The sequence below is a fragment of the Arctopsyche grandis genome, chromosome 2, assembly GCF_051622035.1.
Source record: "Arctopsyche grandis isolate Sample6627 chromosome 2, ASM5162203v2, whole genome shotgun sequence".
Taxonomy (NCBI): Eukaryota; Metazoa; Arthropoda; class Insecta; order Trichoptera; family Hydropsychidae; genus Arctopsyche; species Arctopsyche grandis.
Genome location: NC_135356.1, coordinates 24634628 through 24661708, shown reverse-complemented (window position 1 = coordinate 24661708; position 27081 = coordinate 24634628). Strand labels below are relative to the sequence as shown.

The 27081-nt window shown below is 31.9% G+C and overlaps 1 protein-coding gene across 1 annotated transcript in view; it reads left to right on the top strand.

Moving 5' to 3' along the window:
* Positions 1-12690: 12690 nt before the first annotated feature.
* Positions 12691-27081, top strand: part of LOC143922425 (dipeptidase 1-like) — a 254552-nt gene continuing 240161 nt past the window's right edge. Inside the window, exons 1-3 of the mRNA XM_077445648.1 lie at positions 12691-12760; positions 15519-15660; positions 26599-26755. Of these exons, the coding sequence (XP_077301774.1) occupies positions 12754-12760; positions 15519-15660; positions 26599-26755 (306 nt within the window). The 5' untranslated portion in view covers positions 12691-12753. The remainder of the gene's footprint in view (positions 12761-15518; positions 15661-26598; positions 26756-27081) is intronic.

Here is a 27081-nt window from a genome sequence, read left to right as displayed (position 1 = left end):
CTCGTCGAAATAAATCAAATAATTAAATCCATCTTAGAGGTAAAATTTATCGGATAATGTGTGATTATTAATTTTATTTCGACGAAAGAAAAAACCCCTTTGACAAATCACCGACAGTTTTTTGTTTAATGTCTCGTCGGCGGCGGAAACACAATAGTATATCGTGACGACTTTTAATAAGAAATAACAACAAGGTTTTTTTCGCTCGTAATCAGAGAAATTATAATATTTCTCTGGTTGTAATGAGTATCGTCGTAATTCAAAACATTGTTTTAATTCAAAACATCAACGATGATCTAATTTTAGCTCAATCTCGCTCGTTAGATTAATTTTGATATTTAATTTCAATTTTTTAATTTAATTTTTATTTCGATATTTTGTACACTACTGGTTTTAAAAGTTGGCCCAAAATCGTCGTTGGTTTGGTGCGTACGGACCATTATGACGGAAATTATGCGTAAAAACACACCAAGGCAGCGTTGCATGACACTCGGGAGAAATTCATTGGAATGTGACGACTGTATATATACATACATATACCTATATATTATATTTATACAAATGTGTAAAAATCAACGGTCGCTTCTTGAGTCATCTTCGGTTCATAGACGATATAGTTTTAATAGCTCTTAGCAGACTGACATGGACTTAGAAACGCAGCTGGACAGGGAAAGTAGGAAAGTAGGGTTAAAAGTGAGAGTGTGATATGGACCCGCCATTGTCCCCCTTTTCACACTCCTCTGGCTAGAACTGTGGCTTATAGTAAATCTCCCATTCCTCGTGGCCTCCGTTTCTTAAATTCACTGGATGGTGCCATTGACATTTGTCACATCTCTCGTCATTTTCTGCACCACTTTCTAAATTACGGAAGTCGCGACCAATTAGAACGGTTGAGTTGATCAGTTAAGAACTTTTTAAGAATTTATTTTGTCATATTTATTTATTTTTCTTTTCTTCTATTTATTTTAATTGTATTTCATGTACATCTATTTATTTTACTTGTATTACATGTACCCTTTTTTTAATCTTTTTAGCACACTCGTCGCGTTGGAGCAATCTGTTAGACGAGTGTGCTTGATTAATTGCTGTCTTATAAAAATAAAAATAAAAGTTAATGTAGAGAGGGCCAAACTAATGTTCAATAGTTATTGCATGCCTGATTGCATCACATTAGATGATAAACCAGTGGAAGTAGTAAATAATTATTTATATTTAGGTCAAATAATTGACTTGTCCGGTAGTAAAGCATGGGTGGCGCTTCGCTACAAATCTTGCAAACCACATGGCCGCATGCTCATTTCATAATTTTGTCTCGGCTTTTGCCATTTTAAGTTGCCAGAAAGATCCAACTCAATTATAAGAATTGCCACTCATAAATGTACATTGAAATGTCATCTGCGCAACCCCATGAATATCTCGTCTTTCGTACATGCTGAAATTCAAACTGTCGAAATGAGCATGCAGCCGCGTGGTTTGCAACCATTTGTAGAGATGAAGATATAAAGAGACGTATGAAATTAGGATGGAGTGCATTTGGACGAATGAATGCGGTTTTTAAATCAAAAATGCCACTCCGCCTAAAGAAAACGATCTTCGATCAATGCGTTTTGCCAATGATGACGTATGGATATGAAATTTGGACATTGAACGCCACTTTGCTACACAAAGTCCAATTTTATACAAGTAAATGTTTTCATCCAACCCCTGTAATAACTTATATGAAATATTTTCATTATTTCCGTGAAATTCAAATACAATTAGAATGCTTCAAACTTTGTGGCATTTCCTCATTTTCATTTAGCCAGAATTTCAAATATGCTTAATAGAGAGCGGTATGTGTAACGATTAGTACTAAATTAAATGTAACGTGCAAGAGGCGCGCACGTAGCACGAAATTAACACGTCAAGCCCACCCCACCCCACCGAGCCGGGGGGCGAATAGTTTAAAATATTTACTCGCACATGGTATGCTTAATATATCATTTGACAAAATTTATATGCATATGTATATATGTAGTATATATATATATACAAATGTACTGAATAGAAATAATAAATACATATTTGTATGTATTTATGTATTAGGGATTCTATGTAATACCGGTACTACGGTTTCGGTAGTATCCGTTTTTTGTCAATATTAGACCTTTGGTAGTATTGGTAGTATCGAAATATAATAATTTCAATTTAATCTAAGTTTAATTGTTTGAATTCAGAAGAAAATTTTTGTATCAGCCATTTTGTATGGATTAGTCGAATAATGAATCAACACTCAACATCCTTTTTGACCTGCTATTCAAAAAGCCGCTAAGTGTTTCATTAATTTAAAATAAAAAAGCATGCCGAAAATATTTTACTAATAACTGAGACTATTTCTGAATACATACATACATACAATTATATTGATTTATAACCGACTGTTGATGAACCTATTTTTTCATTTGACAATTATTTGAATTCATTCAAAATATTTCAAAGCTTAAACCATCCCTTCCACATAAAAACTATTCAAAGCAAGAAGCGCACAAAATTTTATTTACTATTTTTTGAAAATAAATACTCAACTCAACATATTATTTTATAATTAATTAAAAATGAAATAATGAAACTGATGAAAATAATAAATGATTAAATGGCAATTCAAATTAATATTATATTGCTAATTTATTAAATTTTATTACACTTACACGCTTAAATAAACTATTACCGGTATTACTGATAGTGGAAAGTGATCTTCTATGTACACTGCAGTTGTATTTATTCAAATCACACGCTTAGCTGGATTTTAGTTTAAGTCATAGTTCGAGTAATTAAATTCACCAAAATTCGTATTCGATTTTGCGAAAAGGTTCGCCATCGTTGCTATTGAAGATTATTCCTGGAATTCAAAGGGAGTGGCTTAATATTGCAACGTTCTCATATTATATATAGAGAACGAAAGTGAGAGACATAAAATAAATAACGTCGTATGAATTTTTTATAAAGTAATTTCAGATCAAAGGCAATACATATATGTATATTCAAAGTTGAAGCGCACAAATTTGTAGACATACATATGTATGTATATTGTAGAAGGCAATGGTCCTATTAAAAAGTTACGAGAGTCCATTTTATGATTTGATTGCGATTATTTTTTTATTGACTTTTGTTACAAAATATTAGCAATCTATTTATGTGTATCGATGTGAACTGAGAATAGGATTTGAGGATTTTATTTATTATTTACTTCCTGTAAAGCTATAATCGTCCAAAACTATAAATAAATATATGTAATGTATTTGTTTATTTATTTGTAATCCACAACTTTCAGCCGGGCAATGGCGGGAAATTTGAGCTAGCTATTATTTAAGTTGAAGTGGTGGTATTCAGACTTACGTTCTCAAAAGCATGGACATGTTTTATTCAATCGTGTATGTATGTATATCGGTGTGATGAAATTGACCATGTGTCAACAAAAAAGTAAAGAATGATGCTAAATCAAAGTGTAAATATATCGGAAAGGCCACAGACGAGTCCCTGTCAAAGGCATCCTCCCACCTTCCCCTTAACCATCCCCATGCTTCAAAGGGGTGGCTGTAAGCGCCTCCGGTGGCTCTGCTTTTGCTACCACCACGCTCCGAATCCCAAAGGTCTGATTTCATTTAATAACAAGAACGAAAAAAAGGAACTGAATTCGTTTAGGCAAATAAAAAAAAGCCACTTTAGGAAATTCGTCGTTTGGATGGAAGAACTTTTCCAACGTAGCACGAATTCGAGCGACTCCATGAAATTTAATTTTCCCATTCGGATGACCGTTCCCTCTTCGGATTCAGGAGAATTTCCTACTGTATTATATTACAAGGATGTTTACAAACACAATGCGTTTGTTTGAAACTTTCTCATACGAATTAATTTGAATATTATTTTTCGAAGCCGCAAACATTCGAGAGGCTTTTAAACTATGCGGTAGTCGGAAATTCGGAAAGTTCAAACTCACATCATTGTATTTTTATATCCTTTATGGTGGAAATTTTTCGTTTTTCTCTATTTACATATATCTATAACCTCTCAGTGCTAGTTACAGTCTGTTTTCTTGTAGTGTCATATCTACCAACTCCATATAGTTTTTGGTCTTTCAATTGGATATTTCATCATACTGAAAACATTTCTCAAAATAACAGGTCAAACATCATAAGCATTACTTTGAAATATGCAACTTCTTAAATTCTTTTTGTATAGAAAAAAAAATACCGGGGCCGAATTGGATCCATTTGCTGTACTAACAATTTACTAAGTTTAATCCAATGAATTCGAATATGACAATGATTTCTGCCGGCTTGCTCTCGTTAAACAAATATGAGCGTTTAAAAAAGTGCGCAATCTTTACAGCTTTTTGGCTTTTGCAGTATTGGAATTATTCAAATCAAATCAAATTTCTGTGTCAAAAGTGAGTATTGGGATCAATCAGAGTCAGATGTTTGTTTCTATTGATTTCGATATTTTATTGCTTTAAAATACTTATAATTAATTTTTTAGCGAATTTTAAAAGTCAAAAATATACTTTTTTTCACACATTTTTTTCCGTAATATTATGAACTAATTTTCGTTGACTATGGGCTTTTTTATTTTATTTATTTAGTATAATCGTATTGTAATGCTTAGTACTTTAGTACTAAAATTTGACAATTGGTGTCACCAAGTGATGGAAGTCCGATTTTCAGTTCCAAAATCACTATCACTTATTTTAATCCAATATGTCCAGAATCTTGGAAAAGCCGAATAAAAATATTACAGCCCACCAGTGCTTTGAAATATTGTTAAACGTTAAACATTATATTTAATGTTTTGCGAAATATTTTTCAAAATGAAGAAATGTTGACTTATGCCACTTTCAAATATAACGGCTCATATATCAATTTTTTTCCAACCCAATTTAAAGAGCACTCGTTCCAGATGCAACTTAAATCTAACAAAGAAATAAAAAATTTTACGTGCGATAAAATAAGCATTCCGTTTACGAATAATAACCATTTTCCGGAATCCCTTAGTTTTCCCTACACATGTACATACATATGTACATACATATATACAAATGTCATGAAATTTGTGTCAGGCTAGGCTCAGAGAAAGGTTCACAGTTTGGTCGTTGTTAAGCCATAACACATAATCGCCACCCGCCCACCCAGTAATCCGCCCACCTTGCACACCTCTCTGGCGCGAATCTCCGGTGCTAAAATTAAATTAGCCTTTGCCCCAAAGAAGACCTAATGGATCGAACCAAATCGAATTACTATAGTGATCGGACAAAGAGAAATGGCCGTGAGCCACTTAGCCCTTTGTGAGGATCATTTCAGTTTCATTTTCGCCCAACAATACCGATGTTAATTCAATACAAAGGGCGTGCGAGCCGCTGTGCAAAGTATAAGCCGGATAACTCTTCCCTTTGATGTGAAAAACATCCACTCACAAAACATATAAATTATTCATATTATTATTATTCACATTACAGCTTGCCCAACGGATATTGCGATTTCGACATTTTTTCGGTTTTATAGTACGGTGATAAAATTTAATCGTAATTCACGTTCGGTCGTGCAAATATGATGTGATCTACATATGTAAATACATACGTATGTAAATGTGCATAAATGCATGAAACTATGGCCGTTATTCGATTGGATGGATTAAATTTGATTTTAAATCGGGCCCATTCAATATGCATTTATCATTTCATCCATTTGATTTGACGATTGCTTATATGTATATATGTACGTATTTGCATTTACTTTTTATTTTGACGAAAACATTTTTTAGGCTTCAATGAGTAATATTTGTACAATTTATTAAATATAATAAATACAGAGCTGCAAATTCGTTGCTCAGTGTTACAAATATTGGTAACACTGAGCAACGAAGAAAATTACCGGAGTAGAAACTAATCAATCTTTACTAAGTTTGATCCACTGAATTCGAATATGACAATGATTTTGCCGGCTTGCTCTCGTTTAAAAAAATGGGCAATTTTTACAGATTTTTGGCTTTTGCAGTCTTTAATTCAAAATTTTGTGTCAAAAGTGAGTATTGGAATCAATCAAAGTCAGACTCGTAGAAAGCTAGTGGTTAGCGTAAATAATGAATTATCGTCTCCAAAAATAATCACAGCTGGCGTTCCGCAGGGGAGCTTGCTTGGCCCACTCTTGTTCTCCATATATATAAATGACATACCTATTCCAAAAAACTGTCACATAGCCCTATATGCAGATGATACAGCTTGCTTCACAAGTAGCAAAAAACCAGACACTATTCTTAAAAATCTTGAATTTGCAATTAAAACAATGACTGAACACTTCACTAAGTGGAAAATTCAAATTAATCAAACCAAAACAGACGCCATATTCTTTAGTGTTAGAAAACATAAGCCAAGTTCAGATCTGAAAATCCCCTCTGGAGAAAGTCTGAAATGGCAGTCAGTAATAAAATATTTAGGAGTAACGTTTGATAAAAGAATGAGATGGGCACCTCACATTGAGGCAGCGAAATGCAAGGCGATGCGGGGTATATCCTCAATATATCCAATATTTAATCGCCATAGTTCTTTATCAACGCTAAATAAAATAAAATTATATCGCGCGCTCATATTACCATTATTAACCTATGCTTCACCTGTATGGAATAACGCCTCGAATACTAACCTTTCCAAGCTCCAAGTAATACAAAATAAATCCCTTAAAATAATTTATAATACACCCATATATACTAACCTGAAAAAACTGCATGCTATATATAATATTCCGTTTGTTACAGACATTACTAACAAACTAACCAGTAGATTCTATGAAAGAATCACTAATAACCATACTAACACACTTGTGAAGAGTCTCGGTGATTACAACAAAATGTCTATACCCTTCAGGTATAAACACAGATTACCTAAACACAATCTGCTTTAGGTCATCGACTTTAGATAGTCTTTAATTAATATTATGTACTAGATGTATTATGAACATTTATAAGGATTGTAAATAGGTTTTTGAGCTCTTTTTCCTATTATGCTTTAGATTAACATTAGAATAATATAATACTGTAATTACTAACCAAATTAAATTAAAATTGTAAAATAGAAAATGATCAGTAGATCAGTAGCTATTAAAATAGATATAAGATGTATTGTGAACATAATTTCGTAATAATAAAAAGCATTTAAAAATCAAAAAAAAAAAAAATCAAGTCAGATGTTTTTTTCTATTGATTAAAATACTTATAATTAATTATCTAGCGAATTTTACTAGTCAAAAATGTACTTTTTTTCACACATTTTTTTCCGTAATATTATGAACTAATTTTCGTTGACTATGGGCTTTTTTATTTACTTATTTAGTATAATAGTATTGTAATGCTGAGTACTTTAGTACTAAAATTTGACAATTGGTGTCATCTTGGAACAACCTATCATGATAGAAATGTATGTATAATAAAATATGTACATATGTCACCATTTATAAATTTATGAATTTCTTTTTGAAATTTAAAGAGTGATTCTATTACACTGAGCAACAATTAATAAATACCGAGGCGAAAACTAATCAATCTTTACTAGGTGTAAGATACTGAATTCAAATATGACATTAAATTTTGTTGGTTTGCTCTATTGGTTGTAAAAATATGTGTCAAAAAAGTATGTTTTTGACTTTTAAAATTCGCTAGATAATTCAATATAAGTATTTTGAAGCAATAAAATATCAGAATCAATAGAAAAAACGTAAGACTATTGATTCCAATACTTATTTTTGGCAAAGTTTTGGCTAGATTTTGAATTATAGACTGCAAAACCCAAAAATCTATAAAAATTGCACATTTTTTTAGACGCTCATATATGTATATCTTAAACGAAAGTATTTCAACATAAATTATTGTCATATTCGGACTCAGAAGGTGAAATTTAATTGATTAGTCTCCACTCGGGATAGTAAAAAACGTGATTTTTTTGTTGGTCAGAGTAATCATCGGCTATGCAAATTTTCGTCGTGTGAAATTTTTGTATGTACGATTTAATTTGCCTATTAGAAAGTTTTACCACATGACTAGTTGTTGGACAATAATTACATTGATTTTTATTCAGTTTTTTTATAATTTATTTTTAACAACAGTGCAAAGTTTAACAAGATGTTTTATGGATAGTCAGATTTCTAAGCCATTGTAAAATATTACTATTATCACAAGCTTAGTTTACATTACATTGAAATATAAATGCTGATGATAAAACAATGAACGTTCATTGGAATTTGGTAAATACAATTCCTAATAATATGATATGAATTCAACCATGAAACCAAACGATACAAAGTCTGCAGATAATTAATGTTGTTAAGATAACTGAATAACATGTACAATATTAAATGACAGTGGATATTTTCAGGTCAATGAATGAATAAAGATTTGTAATGACAATAATAAGAAATTAAGTGAAAAGACGATATAAAAATATATCAACATAAAGAATAGATTCAGCTAGATTTTAAAAAAGATCTTTTGTTTTTATTAACATATTTAAATGTATGTACATAAAATATTTATATGAAAACGATATACTGTGGATAAGGTGCATTTTATTAGAAATGATTTTAAAATCTGCACAAATTATATAAATACTTCATGTACATTTAAACATGTAAATTAAAATTTGTTTTATTTGTGAGTTAAAATTGTATACGAGATATGAAAAAAGTTACTGTTATAACTATTCAATTACATATGAACATACATATTATGTACATATGAGCATATAATTACATAACTTAGTGAGCGTAAATTTTCGAATATTACTCTTAACCATTTATCTGATAGTCTGCGCTTATCATTATTTTCATGATTGATTGTGATTTATGAGTGGAATTTTGATTTACTCTCTTCCATTTGGGCCTCACAGGAATGTTTTGTATTTGCAGTTAGTACTTATTTATTGGAACTGGCTGTAGGTGCAAGACATTCCTTATTTTGTATTTTATATTTGATATTTTTACGTTATCTGCGACTATTAAATGCTATTTTTTTATGTTTAATTATGGATGTATTTATGTTTATGTATAAATTTATTTATGTTTATGTTTAAATGTATTTACAAATGTATTTTTAATGTATAATTAAGTAGTATATTATTTTCGTCATGTATTAATTTATGTTAAATTGTTTTTTTTTTTTTTTTTTGTGTTTTATTTCTTGACCATTGTGGCGCATTAGGAATTCTTGTAATGCCACAATGGTCTAAACTTTAAATAAATAAATAAACGAGTGTTCAATTACATAATTGAAGTTCACTATTCTTCATTTCGAGAAATATCTAGCAAAACATTAAATATTTTACGTGTAACAATATTTAAAAATACTGGTGGCCTGTAATACGTTTATTCTGCTTTTCTAAGATTCTGGACATATTGAATTAAAATAAGTCAAACAGAAATAGATAGTGTTTTTGAAACTAAAAATTGGACTACCGCCACTTTCAAATATAACGGTTCATATACCTTGTAAAAAGAAGGCCGTCAGGAAGATGGGTAGACAAAATTAGAAACAAGAGTAAACTGCCACTTCCGGTTGAGGGATGCTTACCAAATTTTATACATAACTTGGTATTACGCTTAAACTTCTAGATATGAAATTTCAGTTCAATACGCCAAAAGGTTTATGAGAAAAACATAAAAAACCTCGATTCTCTAGAGTAAAAGTACTACTTCCAGTTCAGATAAAAATATTTAAAAAATATAAAGTTATAAAATTATTATTTATATTATATGTAAAAAAATTCAGTCCGATTCGGTTAGCGGTTTGGGAGATAATTTGATTCAAAAACTTAAAAAAAGAGGACACCTATAAAGGGAGGTACCATTTTGAGTCAACTTAAAAATTTGAAAAAAATTTACGTCGTGTCGATAAGAATTTCAGTAACCGATACTAAGTTTCAGTTTGATAGGACTAACGGTGTTCAAAAAATTCCCAAAATACACAGATACACAGACACACACATGTTTTCTAGATTATGAAAACGTGATCAGTAATCAGTCAAAATCTCGACTTCGAATTTTCGCATGATCACAAAACTTTATCTATTGTTACTACCTATGTATATACATAGATAAAGTAAAAATTGTGGAGCGAGATGAGAAATGGGCAAAACAGAGACGAGACAAGACAAAATGCGCAGATGATGAGAGATGCGCAAAACAGAGACGAATGGAAGTTTTGAATCGTGATTGGCTGTGTGATTAAATATTGTAATTTTTATTAAAAATTATTTACAATTATTTTTAAAAAACATTGTAAAACAAAAATTAAACATACATATTTCATTGTCGAGCAATACGAGTTGTTGTTCGAGTGTGCATTTTGTATTTTCCGTGCGTCATAATAACAATTGAATGCTAGCCCGGGTCCGTTTAGACCCCGATTAACGTGTCGCGATATACACTTTCGGGTCGCCCTGTACCCACACGACCTACGCTTAATCACAGGGCTATTCAAACGGTGGCCCGCGGCCCTCCAACTTTGTTTTGCCAGCGGACCCTTGGCGTGTTTATTGAGGTCTCCGACCGTTTCCGACTCTTTGGATCCGTTGATGGGTGACCTGAGAGCGACTCGGGGGAATCGACTCGCAAACACTCTGCAAATAGCCTTTCCAACGAGCCAATCACACGTGTTTGAACGACCTATGGACCACCTCTTCTACCCCCCCCCCACCCCCCTTCTCCTCTCCAACTCACCCATCCGCACCCTTCAAGCCCTTACGGTGAATCTTAATTAATTTCGGGAACACTGTCGATGCACGTTTCCATTGTAATTTTCACATATAATATTATGTAATGGTGCTGTCTATTTACAACATTATTATGTACAAAATTATCTCTTGCCTAATGGGGAATATATTCGAATGGAATTCACAATGGGCTGAAAGTATTAGTTTGTTATTTATATTTAACAGAAACTTTGCTGATAAAAGCATAATTTATGATTGAATTGACTACACACATAAGTACATATAATATGATTCTTAGGTACACGATCAATTTTTCAAATTTTATTTATGACAAGTGTAAGTGGCCCATTAAAAACTTAAAAACATAATGATAAGATAAAATGTTTGATCTATTCGTTTCGGTTGATTATTTATAAAATGTTTTATAGGAAAATAATAATGAAAATGTTTTATCCAATAAAATGAATTATAGCTTAATATATGAAATTATATATGTACGTATATATGTATGTATATATGTATAAATTTTTGAAAATACGAAAAAAAATTCACTTATCAAGCGCTAAGCTATATGTATGTACGTATGTACAAAGAACAATCAAAATGAAAATTTAAATTTGTGATTTTTTACTATTAATTATCATAAAAAAATTATACTTAAAAAAAAGCAGACGATTAAAAAAATGTACGAGATCATTTAATGAAATATTGAGATAAAAAGAATACATGTAAATATGCTAATAATATTCAAAGTTTAATTAATGAACGGAAAAGTTTATTTAACATTTTACTTTATTTCTGTTTTTCAGTTCAAAATAATGATATGAATTGAAAAACATTATTTTGAAATGTTTTTTTTGTTAAACTTTCATTCATTAGTATATTTGTATTTACCAAGAAGTCCGATATTTTGTTTACAAATTAGCGAATTTTTACATATCAAATTAAACTACTTCTTTTGGTATTAAATATATTTAGCCGAACGATAGCAAAAATGCTACGATATATTGCCCAAAAAAAAGGTATGATATGTAATGAAATCTTTATAAATTAATATTATTATTTTATAATATTAATTTATAAAGTAATTTATAAATATTAATTTTTAAAATAACTATTATTTTTTTTATTTGTGTTCAAAGAAAATAATTGTGAAGAAAACATAATGTAATGTTGAATAGTTGTGATCTAATTTTTATTTCAGATTTATTTCATTTCATCCAAAAAGTTATTTCCTTTCTCACAATTTCTCTGTATTGTATTTTCCTTCTGGGAGCATTCAGAAGTGAACTAAAGCCTTTTTTTAACTGATATTAACTATTAGATTCGCCATGTTTAAGCTATTTTTATTACAATTACTGAGCGAAGCCGGGTATGTACATACATATAGGTATAGTTATTATTATTTTTCTTTTCTGTTATATTTTTGACCATTTTGGCGCATTAGCAATTCCTGAAATGCTACAATGGTCCAAACTTTAAATAAATAAATATATATACAAAGTCTATTTCGAAATTATATATTAGATATTTTCGTACATTTGTTATTTAAATAATGTTTAAATTGTATTTTTATTTTATTATATAATTATTAACGAAGAGGTCAGAACATGAGGTTAAATTAAAAGGTAAAAGACAAAATCAAAAATAAACTTATAAATTTTTCTGAAAAAATAAAATTTTATTTTTAACAACTCCCACTTGTACAAATTTTTAATTATTTTATGAAAGGGTTAATTCTCACCGTAAACCACAACAAATTCGGACAGACTGTGATAGCGTTCTGTACACATAATTTACAGATAGATACGTGTGTGGGTTCCGTCCCTCAGGCCATATTGATTTACAAATTAAACACGTTTGGCGTATAAAAATTAATATGAGATTTAAATCATAACGATACGATGTTATCGCGCCAATGACGCGATGGGCTCCAGATCGGTCGAAAACAGGTGTTGGTATTTGACACGCTTGAAATTGAATGATCGATTGATTGTCATTAGCGGTTGGGCGAGCAGAGCGGTCAAATGTTCGGTATGTTAGAATAGTATAAATTTTAAAATATATCTTACATACATACACACTGTCTGACTTACTCGAGCGGGTATATTTTACTACGACTTTTTTACAAATCAAATTCGTCGTTTTACAAACCTAATTCATCATGTTGCAAATTAAATTAAACAATTGAATGTATTTTACATATACATATGTATATAAAAAAAAATGAGAATTCGTTTTTAATCAGACCTTTATACTTTAATTACAATACCATTATTAATTCCATACATAATTATGAAATTATAATATTTATTATAATACTACATATATAATAAATAATATATTATTCATTATAATAATATAATTTAATACTTAATTATATTATTTCAAACTTAATTAAAGTTCGAAATTAATAATGGTATTAATTAATATAATAATACCATTATTTATTTATTAATTAATTAATTAATAAATGAAAAGTCTGAAATTGCCTGCAGCCGCAGCAAATGAACCTTTATAAATTATAAATAATAAATTCTATGTATAATATATTCTCTATACATGTGTATTTTAATTCGATATGTCCAAACTTTAAAAAGCAGAATAAACCCATTACAGGCCACCAGTATTTTTAAATATTGTTAAACATATTATATTTAGTGTTTTGCGAAATATTTCTCGAACTAAAGAAAACTGGACTTATGCCACTTTCAATTATAACGGCACATATGTATGTATGTATGTATGTACATACATAGTTCGTTAAATTGCTTATTTCACGAAAAAGTTCAGGAGCGGTACAAAACCTGTTTTTTTTTCATGAAATGAGATGAATCAAATTTGACGAATTGAGTGTAATCAGTTGGTGCTCAAACCCCGGCTGAATTCGAAAATTTCATTCGATTTTCTCAAGTATCGTTTTTATATCGGAATAGAGATTTTTTATTCCGTTTTATTTACATATTTTGATATTTCTGTTTGTTCTATTCAAATTTTATAATCAATTTCTACCCAATTTCATTGTTTTGAATTTTTCTCACATTCCAATTTTCAATGTAAATAAATACATTATCTATCGAATTTTGAGTTAACTAAGTTTAAGTACTTCCGGCCCATTCTTTTTACAAGGTTTTTATTAATTTGCCGCCAGCCCATTCAAGTTTGTGAAAATTATAAACTTTACCGATTTCCGAAGGATTCTTAAAAATTATTGTATTATTTTATTTTTTTAAGTACTTTGTTTTTTTTTTCTGATTCACCACATCATATAAATGGAACAGTTTTATATTAAAAAAACATCATGTGAAATGTTTCAACGTATTTCTTAGATACGAAAAAAAATTTGAAACTTTATCGCGCGTACTATTAGCGCGTCTCCAGTCCATTGTCGATCTGATATTGTAATAAACATCGGTTCTTACGTCTTTTTAAATTAATTTTTGACTGTTTAGTTCAGTGCATCCCAATTACTTTCATGTCACGGCCCCCTATATCTGAAATAATTAATTCCCGGCCCCTAAAAAATTTTTTTTTCTTGTTAAAAGGTTTATTTGGAAGTAATTATTACAATTTTAATACACATATTTATATTCAGCACAAAATCATAGGAACTTGCTTAAAAACATTTTTTTTAAATAAAAACTATACACACATGAAACAATTTAATGCGATAGATGAGGTCGCATGTTTTTACATAACAACTCGATATCGGGTTCAATGTCAGAAATGCTAACTCGCAAAGCATCTTCCAAAGTCTCCGTGGAAAGGCATGACCTTTGCTTGTAATGACGAAAATGCTGTTTCGCATAGATACGTAGTTGCGAAAGGAATAAGAGTTACCAGGGCTTCTTTTCCAATAGCAGGATATTCTTGCTGTCGCCTTAACAAAAATTCTGAAATACTTTTTTCATTAAATTCCACTTCAAGCAAATTATCTGATCTGATATCGATCAACTCTTCTTGGGCTGTCCACGTAATATGATCATATTTTAAGGACTTGGCAAATGGAGTTATTATCCAATTGTTCCTTTCATTCTCATTCAAGTTTGGGAAATATCTTTTGAAAAATAGTATCGATTCGGCCATGTGATCAAGTATAACATTTTTCACTGAAGTCGACAGTGATATTTCATTATTCGTGAGAAAATTATTCAAACACGAAAACATCTCCGTTCATCCTTGACTAATACCTTTTGACCACAAAGAAAGCTTTTGGTCGAAAGTTTTCATATAATGTGTTATTATTTAACAGACTTAAATATATACATTCCCTAAATATGTAATGTGGAAAAATATTCATAAATAAATGAATATTTGTACTTTCTACTGAATATTTTCGCAGCACCCGCGAGAAATCCTACGGCCCCCCAGGGGGTTGCGACCCCCAATTTGGGAAGCACTGGTTTAGTTGATATTTATACCACATAAAGAGTATACAATGATTTAGAACTATCAAATGTAGTGTAAATTTTGGAGGGTTGAGTCAAAAGCCGTTTTCAATTACATATATTGCAAAATTTCAATTCATTCTGAGCTTTGATAAATCCGAGCAATATAAACAAATGGAATAATTGAATTTTTTTTTTATTTAGTGAAAAATATTCTTTTGTTTTTTTTTTCACTGTACGATTTTTGTTTGTTTTTTCATAACAAGCTTATCAGTTCATAGAAATCGAATGCTGACATCTAAGGTTTATTCAAAATTTAAAACATAACTAATCAACACTGATCTTGAAATGATGTTGGGGCTATAATACATATTCTTATCACAAAATTTTCGCTTTTGTTTCAGACTTAATACCGAGACGATTCGCTATGGGCGTCAGTCTGTGGACCTTGACGGCAGGACTCCTGGTCCTGGCGACCGCAGCATCAGACCGTGAACGCTTGGAAACAGCCCACCAAATCTTGGCGGAAGTGCCCCTAATAGACGGGTGAGTCAAGCTGAGATTGCTCTCGGGCATTATTTATTTTCTTCCCGGCAGGAGATTTACTGTCGGCCGATAAGCGCCTTATAAAGAAACATCCAAATTACCTAATGTGCCCCCCTCCTTGCTTCTGTGATTCTTACCTGGACCTGTGGCCCTGGATGTACCCGGATAAGAGCGGACACAAATAAGGGTAGACCGACCTAAATCACATTTGTACTGGGCCGGAAGGGCAAAGGACGAAATTTGCTGCCTTAAGCTCGAATCCTCTTTAACCGGTTCCAACGGCGAATCCTCTTCTCATTAACATTGTTTGCTGCCATCCTGACATCGAACGCTCGCATCAAGACTTACTTACAAATTAGTTTTCGAACGTGTACACCCTCAAGTATATGTATGTATGTACCCTTTAGATACATATAATGTGTATTTATTTACACCTTAATTGGATTTGTGGTATGTGTGCGAAGATGGGGTGGTATAAGCATTGTTAAATTTTTGCTTTGTTTATAATCGATTTTTTCAATCTAGCTAATCAGTATAAACCCAGAGAAACGTTATAATAATAGAAACGTCATTATGAATAAATAATTTGTTTCAATATTATGATGTACGAATCCATAACGACGCTAAAACGCACGGAATAAAATCAGGTTCATCACATATTCACTACAGAAATTAAAGTTTTATTTTGATATAGATTTATTTACAATTTGATTATATGGTGGTGTCGGGCGTTGGTGGCCAATCCGTTTAATTTCTCAGTTGGCGGACTATTTTTATCCAATTTTTTGTATTTGTCTGTCCTTGGGAACTCTTAAATTAACGTGTAATGTATAGTTTCATAAATAATTGGCTATTAATATTGTTGCGTAGGGGTGGGTGGAGGATCCAAGTAAAAGGCCAAAATTCGTTTCACAGCATTTATTGATGATTCAGGAGATACACGCATTGCCAGTGCTAAGTCCAGAATGACATGATATCGCCTACGTACCGCCTTATAAAGGGTAGATCTCTCAGGGCGCCTAATCTGTTTACCTGTTGTATAGTCACGTATTCGGATATGTATTTCCACGACATTGGGTCTTCCCGTACCGATTCTGAGAAATAACTAATAACGGTCATTGTTTAGCCTAAATGCACTTTTGCACAGAGTCCAGATATAATCCTGGAAGTAAGTGCAAGCACTTACATAGTTAATCCGATAACAGATAACCCTTGAACGGTCACCTAGTCTCTGGGATTCTATTCGCTTAATCCGCGGCGTACGTAACAATATAATTGAGTATTCGGCGCCACCAAGAGAAATGTTTTTGCATTTATTTAAAAGTAGTTTTTAAATTTCTCTGGTATATATTTATTTTTTACATTTCTGCCACCCCTGAAATGTTATTTAGAATACCGGCGATCGCCATGACATTTTTAAAAACTGTCAAACTACGATGTTAATTGAATAATATGTTACTTAAATGATCAATTTACTTGTTTATTTTGTGTTTTTGAATGTATTGTGCAATTTTTAACGATGCACTTGCCTATTGCCCTTGCCCAGAGAAGTTTTTATAGAACATATGTACGTCGAGCACCAAGCATCAAATACGACTGATGATAAAATTATTTAGGATTGTCTGTGGACAATCATCACTTGACAGCAATATAACGCTTAAAGCCACTTCTATTATTATAACATATGTATCTCTGGTATAAAATATTTATAAACAATCACTGTTGTATTTATATGTCACAGTGAAATTATATTTTCACTGACGTCTCAGTGAAATCATAACCAGTTACATTTTCAGGGTTGGTTTTATTCATTTAAGATTAGATTGTTAGGGTTGGTATTATTTAAGGGTTAGGATAGGTTGTGTACTAGATGCTGCGTTATTTTCACATGTTTAAAAGTATCTGAAAAGAACACCTACCACGTACCACTCAATGTGTTTTCGCCATAATTGGCCGTTTTGTATGGAGCTCGCTTTGTATGAGAGTTTCCAGCAAAACGGTGATTTTGAATTCTCGTTAATCAGTTAAAATTAATCATAATCGATCCAAATAAATTGCAACACATGATTATTTGGCTTTTTTAAAGGTAAAAAATATCATTTTATTTAACGTTTTATTGATACGATTCAAGTTTGTCACTAGGTATATATGTAGGGGAGAGTGGTGTACCTATGGACGAATGTACCTGTGGACAATGACTTTATTTCGGTCGGGAAAAATATTTTTGCTACACAATGTTCTAGGGAATTATGAACATCAAATATTGGCAACATTCAATCCACCTTTTGGTGCCGCGCGCTGCCAGATTCGAGTTTTTTCGAGAATTTCGTTATTTGGGACCCAAAAGAAAATATTTACCAATGAACTGTTTGTTTTTTCATATTTATTCAAATAACTGTTCATACAAGATATGCATTTAGTTTTGTATAGTGGTTATTTAACTATTTGGTAACGACGATATCTGTATTAAAACGTAAACACAAAGAAGTGTATTTTAATATTAGTTGAATATTTCGTTTTGTTGTACCTTTGGACATTTATTTGGTTGTACCTCTGGACGCGTCTAGATGTTAAGGTTAGAGGTTCTTGTGAAAAGTATTTTGTTGCTGAAGTTATGAATAATCCAATTGAAAATGATATTGAAATTAAGTATTACAAAAAAATATCGACAAACAAATTTCTTGTGGTCGATGACAAAATTTATAATATTTGTCAAGAGGAAATTTCTGGAAATTGCCTCCTCCTCGAGTGGTAGGCCAGTCTGGGAGACTCAAATCACAGTTGGAATTTAATGTAGACCTTAAGAATTTCAACATTGGATGAAATAGTTTAATTTGTATAAATTATCATATCTGTCCAAAGGTACAACATACACTGTCCATAGGTTGAACATAGTGTTGAACCTTTGGACAATTTTTTTGTCTCTATTATTTTTGCAAAAAATAAAAAACTGTTATGCAATCATTAATTTTTCTTTTTTAATTTTAATTTTGAATATTCAATCTATCTAATGACATTAAAAAGTTTGCATAAAACAATAAAGTTGCTGAGCTATGAGTGAAAAAGCGAAAATTGTCCACAGGTACACCACTCTCCCCTACATACATATGTACATACATCGTAGGAAATCCAAAATTCCTATTTTTGTTCCGGCCTTATATATTTCCTTTTAATGTAAAAAAAATCATCCTATTCTTTCTTTTCGAAGCAATTTCAAATGACCCTCACATTATAAAGTAAACCAATACGAGAAATAAAAACAATAGCGAAAGGTAGGCAATGCAAACCCAGCAGCCTCGTCAGGTAAACATACAATATAATGTAATATTCGAGTTTCCCTTAGTTTTTAGTCAGCCCGTGAACGTAAAATGAGATAAATGAACTTAACCTTTCATTTAACTGTGTTGTTTTGTAGCAGACGGGCGTTCTAAACGAGGCACGGCTTTTATTTGCACACTGTGTAAATCACATTACACAATCACACACACGTATGTACATATGTATGCACATGTGTGTAAATCGACAGTAAATACACTCATGCACATTTTGTGTGCGGCTGCCGTAATTTGCCAGACGTACAACTGTAATAAAATCGGAAGCGGAAACCGTTAAAAATATCGTATTGCGCCGGGGTAATGACGCGCGAACCGCGTGCCGTTGTCGAAAGTGCGTATCATACGGAAAATAAATACGTATGTATATATGTAGGTACATATATACATATGTATATATGTATGTACAATGTTCATTGTGTACATTGTGTATATATCAGCGGTGGCGAACCTTTTGTAGCTCATGAATCTATCTAAAGCTCGAGTAGGAAAGAGTGTGTGATATGAGAAACGGCCTGATTTTTTTTACTTTATCTTGATATGTATATAGGTATACGTAGAACAAACAAATAAATGCAGTGCTATCACCCAATTTCGGAACAAAGGGTTTCCAAAAATATAGCATTATTTTTGTGCAAATATTTATTTGCGCAAATGTATTATATACACACATATTTGTGGAGGACCAAAATATAATGAAATATATCGATGGCTTGGTGCACAAATATTGTTTGTAAATTTTTGAATTTGTATCGAATTTTAAGTTTGTAGATGCTGGAATAATTCAGGTTTTTACATTGAAAGGAAAACCCCGAATTATTCCAGCATCTACAAATTTAAAAATAGACATACAATATCTGTGCATCAAGATATCGATATATATTTTGTTATAAAATGTAAAAAACGCGCCGTTGGAGAATTATTTCGTCAAAACATGCAAATATTTATACGAAATTAATAAGAAATGCCAAAAAAATATGAATATCCTAGTCAAATTAGAACAATTAGACAGTTTATTTCTTGCAGAATATAATATAAGTTGTTTTTTTCCGCAAGATATTAGTGTAATATTTAATTTTATTATATGAAAAAGTGATGTGTTTGAGAATTTTTTGTTTATTATTATCAAAATTTGCTGAAATTTGCTGAAAAGTGCTGCGCAGGATGGACTGCATTCAAGTTATAAATTCATTGGTTTTTAATAGTTGTTTTTTTGTTTGTATTTATAGTACAATATAAGGCGCATGCGATTTTTTTCTGAAAATATGTATTTGAATTTTATTTGAATTTTTGGATATTTTTCAAGTAAGTGCTCGCAGTCTTCCAAGGAGCTCGTAGTTTTTAAACCTTGGAGCTAAAGTATAATAAACCACATATGTGTATGTTTATCATGCAAATTTTCTGTAAATACTAAAACTTGTTAATATTTAATATAAACCACATATGTGTATGTTTATCATGCAAATTTTCTGTAAATACTAAAACTTGTTAATATTTAATATAAACCAGGAAATTAATTATTCGATGTAAATCTACATCTACTATTTTTTAAAATGATTAAAGCTTCTCTTTGTCATTAATGTTAAGAAATCGAATTTTCAATGTATAGGTAACAAGCATCGAATTTGATTTTTAGCAATATTATTACAGTGAGGACCGCAAGGAGGTTAAAGCTTATTCCTCCACCAGGAAAATGATTAAGACATCAAGCTGTAATGCATTTTTAACAAAAATTATGAAAATTTTAGAAACTTCGGCTTTTTAGCAATTGCTTCTGGAAACCCTTGGAAACCCGCTGGGTGAGAGCACAGCAAAATGCACGTATGTATGTATGTATATACATACATGCGTAGTATCAATAGATGAAGTTTTGGGATCGTGAAACCATGTGTGGGGGTGTGTTAGTATTTTAAAGATAATTTGAGAACCGTTATCTGTACACGGAAACTTTGTTATAGTCGGTGAATTTTTTTTAAATCGTCAAGTCTCTATAAATTCCTGACACGTGACGACTGCCACATTTAGCGCGCGTGCCGTAAGTTCACCACCTCCGGTCTATGTGTTTACGCATACCTGGATATAATGTATACCATGGAGCTGGTGAGAAATTCGCGTTCAAAGACGACAGGTAATCATTTAATGGGGAAGAAACGCGCGCTGAGCTTCGTGCACGGATAGAGCGGATGGAATAATCGTCCGTGAAATGCGAATCTCTCGCCGAAAGGGGTGAACGACGGCTAAAGCATGGGGGTCACATTTCGGCTATGGTGGTGTGTGCAGGGAAGAGGGGAAGGGGAGGGGGGTGGAGATTAGGGGGTGACAATTAATTATGGGGTTGTCGGTGGAGATTCGGCGCGAGTGAAATAAGGTGCACTTTTCCGGTCGACGGTTTTTCGCATCGTTCCCGTGCGGAAAATTCGCACTGTGATAATTGTTTTGAGGAGCTTGCAAGATAAACGAATCCCTCTCTACTTCCCCCATCGTCACCCCTAAACGATTCGAGTGATTTTGGGAATGTTTGGTTTAAGGCAATGGTGCATGTGTGTGTGTGTGTGTGTGTGTGTCTAATAAATCGTAAGCATTTTTTCGATTAGAGTCCAATCAAACAGTGAATACATATTGGAAAGATTTTATGAAATGTTAAAAATGTGAAAAATGAAAATATGAAATGTTTGAAATATATGTATGTAAACTTAAAATATGTACATACATATGTATATGCATAATTGTTGACTCTTTTAAATTATCACGAATTCAGGAGAATTTTTGTTATAAATGAAAATTGCCGACACACATAATTATTTCTGAGCATTTTAAAGCAATAAAAAATCACAATAAATTGAAAAAAAAAATCTCACTATTGATTCCAATACTCACTTTTGACGCAGCAATACTAGATCTTAAGCGCAAGACTGTAATGTAATCAAAAAAATTTTAAACGCTTATATGTATCTCATAAACGAAAAAAGAGCCAACCTAGTGGGTAAAGATAAGCCGCCGCTCCGGTAAGAAATAAGCGTGATATTAGTTGTTCAATGTTATTAATTAAGAAATAAACTATATATTTTCGATTTCCGATATGATTCCACAATGGAATGAAAATGAGTTTCAAAGGGGTGGTAGAAAGAAACGGTTGGATAGCGAGCTATCATCGCTTTGATCTGACACAAGATTCCGATGTAAATTTTAATGAGTTCGTTATTGAACTACCCTTACTTCATGTCGGAGATATTAGTTTACTTCAATGTTAGCTAGCCGCTGCATGTCGGTAAAATATATAAGCGATTTGAAGAGTGGAAGTGGTTCAAAATCAGATCACAAGTTTTTGACTGGTAGGGATTTCATGGAACGAACAGAGTGAAGCTATTAACCCTTTGGCTACTACGAGGTTTTTCAAAATCCAAGCGAAAAATGCTAACATTTGTAATTATTTTGAAAAAAAAATAATATATTATTTTTTTTACATACTTACTTCGCCGAACGCGCGTAATTTTTGTAATACTTTATATACATTTACATATAAGAAGCAGTTGCGGACTCGCGCTCTCTCTTTCTGTCTTGCTTTTACATACATGCGCGCGTGCGAAAGAGATACCTACATATGTACATATATACACTCAATAAGTTTTTACTATTGTCTTCCGACGCATTGTTTTTTTCAATAATCTATTTTTAGACATCGATGTACATATCTTTACAACATGCGATACATTTGAAACAGGTAGCGGTCTTTCTCTCTTTCTTTCTTGGTTTTAATTATGTGCGTGTGAGTGAGACACACAAGGATGCGAAGTTTCAAGTAATCAAATAATTTTTAAACATATATCATAAACATTTGGTATGCATTTCAGTTGGCTATAAATCCTTCTTACTTACTATGTCACCACTATTTTTAGTATGATTAATGTACAATAAAGTGTATCTCGTTAATTTGCGAGTTTGTGTCTCGTAATTCAACGACTTGTAATAAAAATGCTGCATTGTAATTGTAATTGTAATTTGTAATTGGCCAAGAAAGCACATTGGGGTTTGCCTGTAAAGACTTCCTGGTATATATGTAAAAAAAAATAATTATTTTAACCCAACTAACGCGTTGCCAATATCTTACTTCGATTTATTTTTTACCAATGAATTATGGCACCTCATGGTCGTGCAAAGCAATCGATTGTTTCACACCCCTGACGTGCTGCGTATAGAAAGTATTGGAATACAGCAATTATGACGTCAACAACGATCGTTGTTAGCAGTTTTCGCCGTTTTCACAACAACGATATATCGTTGTTGTAGCAGTCAAAGGGTTAAAAAGCTTTTAGTAATAAAAATACCATTCATTTTTAATAATTATTTTGTGAACATCATCAGAATCGACAATAAAGTCGTACATTGGAGTCATTTTCGGATCTTTTTTCACAACTTATTACTGAGTATGGTCAGTAATAAGTTGTGAAAAAAGGCTTAAATCACCGGGCTAACTAATCATAATTTTAAACAATGGGTCATTTTAATCTATTTAATGATATACATATGTAAAAATTCTTCAATTATAGTTGTTAATTTTTACTTCAATGTTATTCTCCGTATATCGATAAGACATCAAAGCGACCTGACGAGTGGTTCAAAATCAGATCACAATTTTTTGACGGACAGAATGTCACTGAACTAACAGATTGAAGTTAATAATAAAAAGCTTGTAAGAATATTTTTCGCGGTGAAGAAATTCCCCGCTATAAATTGAATTTGCTACCTTTAGAAGATAAAGGCCGAGGTCATGTATTTTTTCCCAAATATAAACATCCAGTAAAATATGTGACCTTATCTCCTGTTTGCAATATTGTCTAATCTGGATTTTTCAATTTAATCTTAATTGTACTTTATTTAGCTCGGAAAAGGTTACATCGTTCAAATATGTATGTGTATAAGTATGTATATACGAGAATCTGGAGAGAAACTTCGCCCCAAGCCGTAAGTAAAAAAAAATTACAACGAGCATTCTATTTAAAATCAGTATCGATTCCAAAACGTTCGATAGCCCAATTAAATTATCATGTTTGCTTACCTTTAAGTGTGTTTTCGCGACTTTAGGTAATAATAAAGTGAAATCGAAATCGGAATAGCGTGTTTTTACGTTAATCCATATCATACACTAATTATGAATCGGTTAATTCGAACTATCATACGAATTCGCATCGCAATTGGCTGTTTGATATGTACCTAGATATTTGCAACGACAGCTGTCAAAGCTGTATGCCAACGGGATACGTACGCTAATGAAATATGAAATTTACCACATATGTACAATTTGTCTGTGGACATATACAAATTATATTAATTATTAATAATTACCTATCGTAATTAGTGTAACCTCAACCGTACCCAATTGAGCCCGCTCTGAATTAATTTACAGTATGTAGTTTTACGCGGTGGTTTCGTTCCATTTAAAATGTCCGTTTAATCGAATGTACTATGTGATTTTTCTTATGAATTAAAATTGGAGTCAAAATCGGTAGAAGTTTGTCGTAAGATATGCACAGTGTTTATAAAAGTGTACTAAAAAGTTCTAACGTGCAGAGAATTGGTTCAAAATTTTTCATGTGATGATGAATGGTATTGCAATACTCCTTTGGGAAAAGGTATTTATGTGTGTACATATGTATGTATGTATGTATATCAGGATGGAAAATTTTATTTCATTTTCTTTTTAAAATTTTCCCGATTATTGCCTCTTCTTGGGTCTAGATAATACCATGTGAAATGGACGTTTTCACAATAAAGAGGATATTGAAGCGGAGGTTGAAAGAATTATTGTATTTAATGCAGTAGCATGTTCGATAGAAATGGTATTTCCGTCAGATTGTAAAGATTATATATGAGGTTATATTGTATATTGTTGACTTTTCAAATTCACTAGATAATTGATTATAAGTATTTTAAAGCAATAAAAATCATAATACATCGAAATAACATCTAACCACGAATTCCAATACTCACTTTTGTTACAGCAATAGTAGATTTCGAGTAAAATATCGCAAAAGCCAAATTTCTGTAAAAAAATTTTTTTTCAAACGCTCATCTAATATTATATATCATTTCGAAAGAGACTTTTGTTGGTTGGTAACATCGGAAACAAATCAAATTTTTGAATGACGAATGACGAATATTCGATATGTATTTTTTTCGATTCAAATAAATTAAATAAAAAAACAAATGAATATTTACTATTAGATTCGCCATGTTTAACCTGTTTATATTACAAATACTGAGCGAAGCCGGGTAAAACAACTAGTTAAGAGGGCTGGACACCAGCGCCTTGTCCATACAAACGTATTAGACTTCTCCCTTCCTCAATTATGGTACTAGAGAAATTATTTTTTAATATGCTATGGATATCTACCATTGGGTTGCATCTATCGTTTTATTTTTTGATTAGTTATTTTTTATAGGAGCTAGGAGCCGCCAAACATCGATAAAATCGCCTCTTTTTTACACCCACGAAAAGAGTCCAGTGCAACCCAACAGTCCGTCCTTATTTAACGGTCGATTTTTAAAAAAATACGCACATAGTTGCACAGAAAATATCTTTCTCATACCGATGATGAAATTTTTTTTTAAATTGGTCCAGTTTCGGAGGAGAAAATAGGAGAATACGAAACCTCGATTTTGTCAATTTAAAATACGTTTTATTTGGTCGAAGCGCAACTTTCGAATTCACTCAATATATATATATATATATATATTGATATATACTGTCGCATTCACTCAATATATATCGAAGAAAGGAACGGCAACAAAATTAAAGTTTCGGGTGTACATAATTTCAAAAGACTTTGTATGTAACTATTGTTGGTTCGTAGAAAAAAAATGAATTTTCAAATAAATTAAAAAAAAAGATTAATATTAGATTAACCATGTATAAGCTGTTTATATTACAAATACGGAACGAAACCGGGTAAAAACACTAGTATCTCATAAACCAGAATTAGCCAGCAAAAGTCATTGTCATATTGGAGATTTAATGGGTCAAACTTAGTTTAGATTGATTATTCTCCGCTCCGGTAATTTTTTGTTGCTCAGTTTTATTGATGTAGAAAACAATTTTTTTTTGGAAATGAAAGATTGAATGTTTATTACGATTAATATTACGTGCGCGCGCGCCTATAAATTACCTTACATTATATTTACATATGTATATGTATATAACATATAACTTTACTTTAATTCGTGTATCAATTACTTCCGAAACCACCTGTTGAAATCAACGGGGATAACACTAGTCTATAATACTTACTTTGTACAATGTTTGCCCAAAGATGTCATGTTTAATGTAAGAATATATGTATGTATATGGGTAAAACCTGTAAAAAAACTAAACTTGAATAATTTGTATTTCATTCGATATATATTTACTATGAGTGTGCATTACTTTTATGAAAATGAATTTGGTCAAAATTTTCAATTTAGTTAAATATCACCCGTTTTGATTCTGTCTTTAAAAAATAGTTTTGAATTAACAAGGCTCACAAGTTAGTGTAGTTTTTGAAATGGATCAAGGGGGGCTTCCATGTACATATGTAAGAGAGTATTATTTGATATTTTGTTAATGTTTCAGCCACAACGACCTTCCTTGGAATCTGCGCAAGTTCTTGAGGAACGAGATCAACGACTTCGAACTGAACACCGATCTGACAGTGGTGGAGCCGTGGTCCAAGTCCAAGTACTCTCACACGGATCTACCCAGACTGCGAGCTGGAATGATGGGCGCTCAGGTAAAATTTATTTGAGAATGCATTCGTTCCATTCGACATTGGGAAAAGCTCCGCAGTTTTTCCGGGAATATTTCGGACAGATTTAGGGACGGGGTTTTCCATGTAAACATCTTTAATGGAATTCGGGGTGCAGTTTGAATGCTAAGCGCACCCTTAACGCCGTATTAGGTCGCACACACACACACACACACACACGAACGGGGATTACAGAGACGGGCTGTAAAAGAAAAACTGAAAGTTATTCGACCATTCGACCCATTGAATCAAGAGGCCCCTGAGATAAGCGTGACAATACACGGCTACGATCTGGATGCCGTCGACGACGT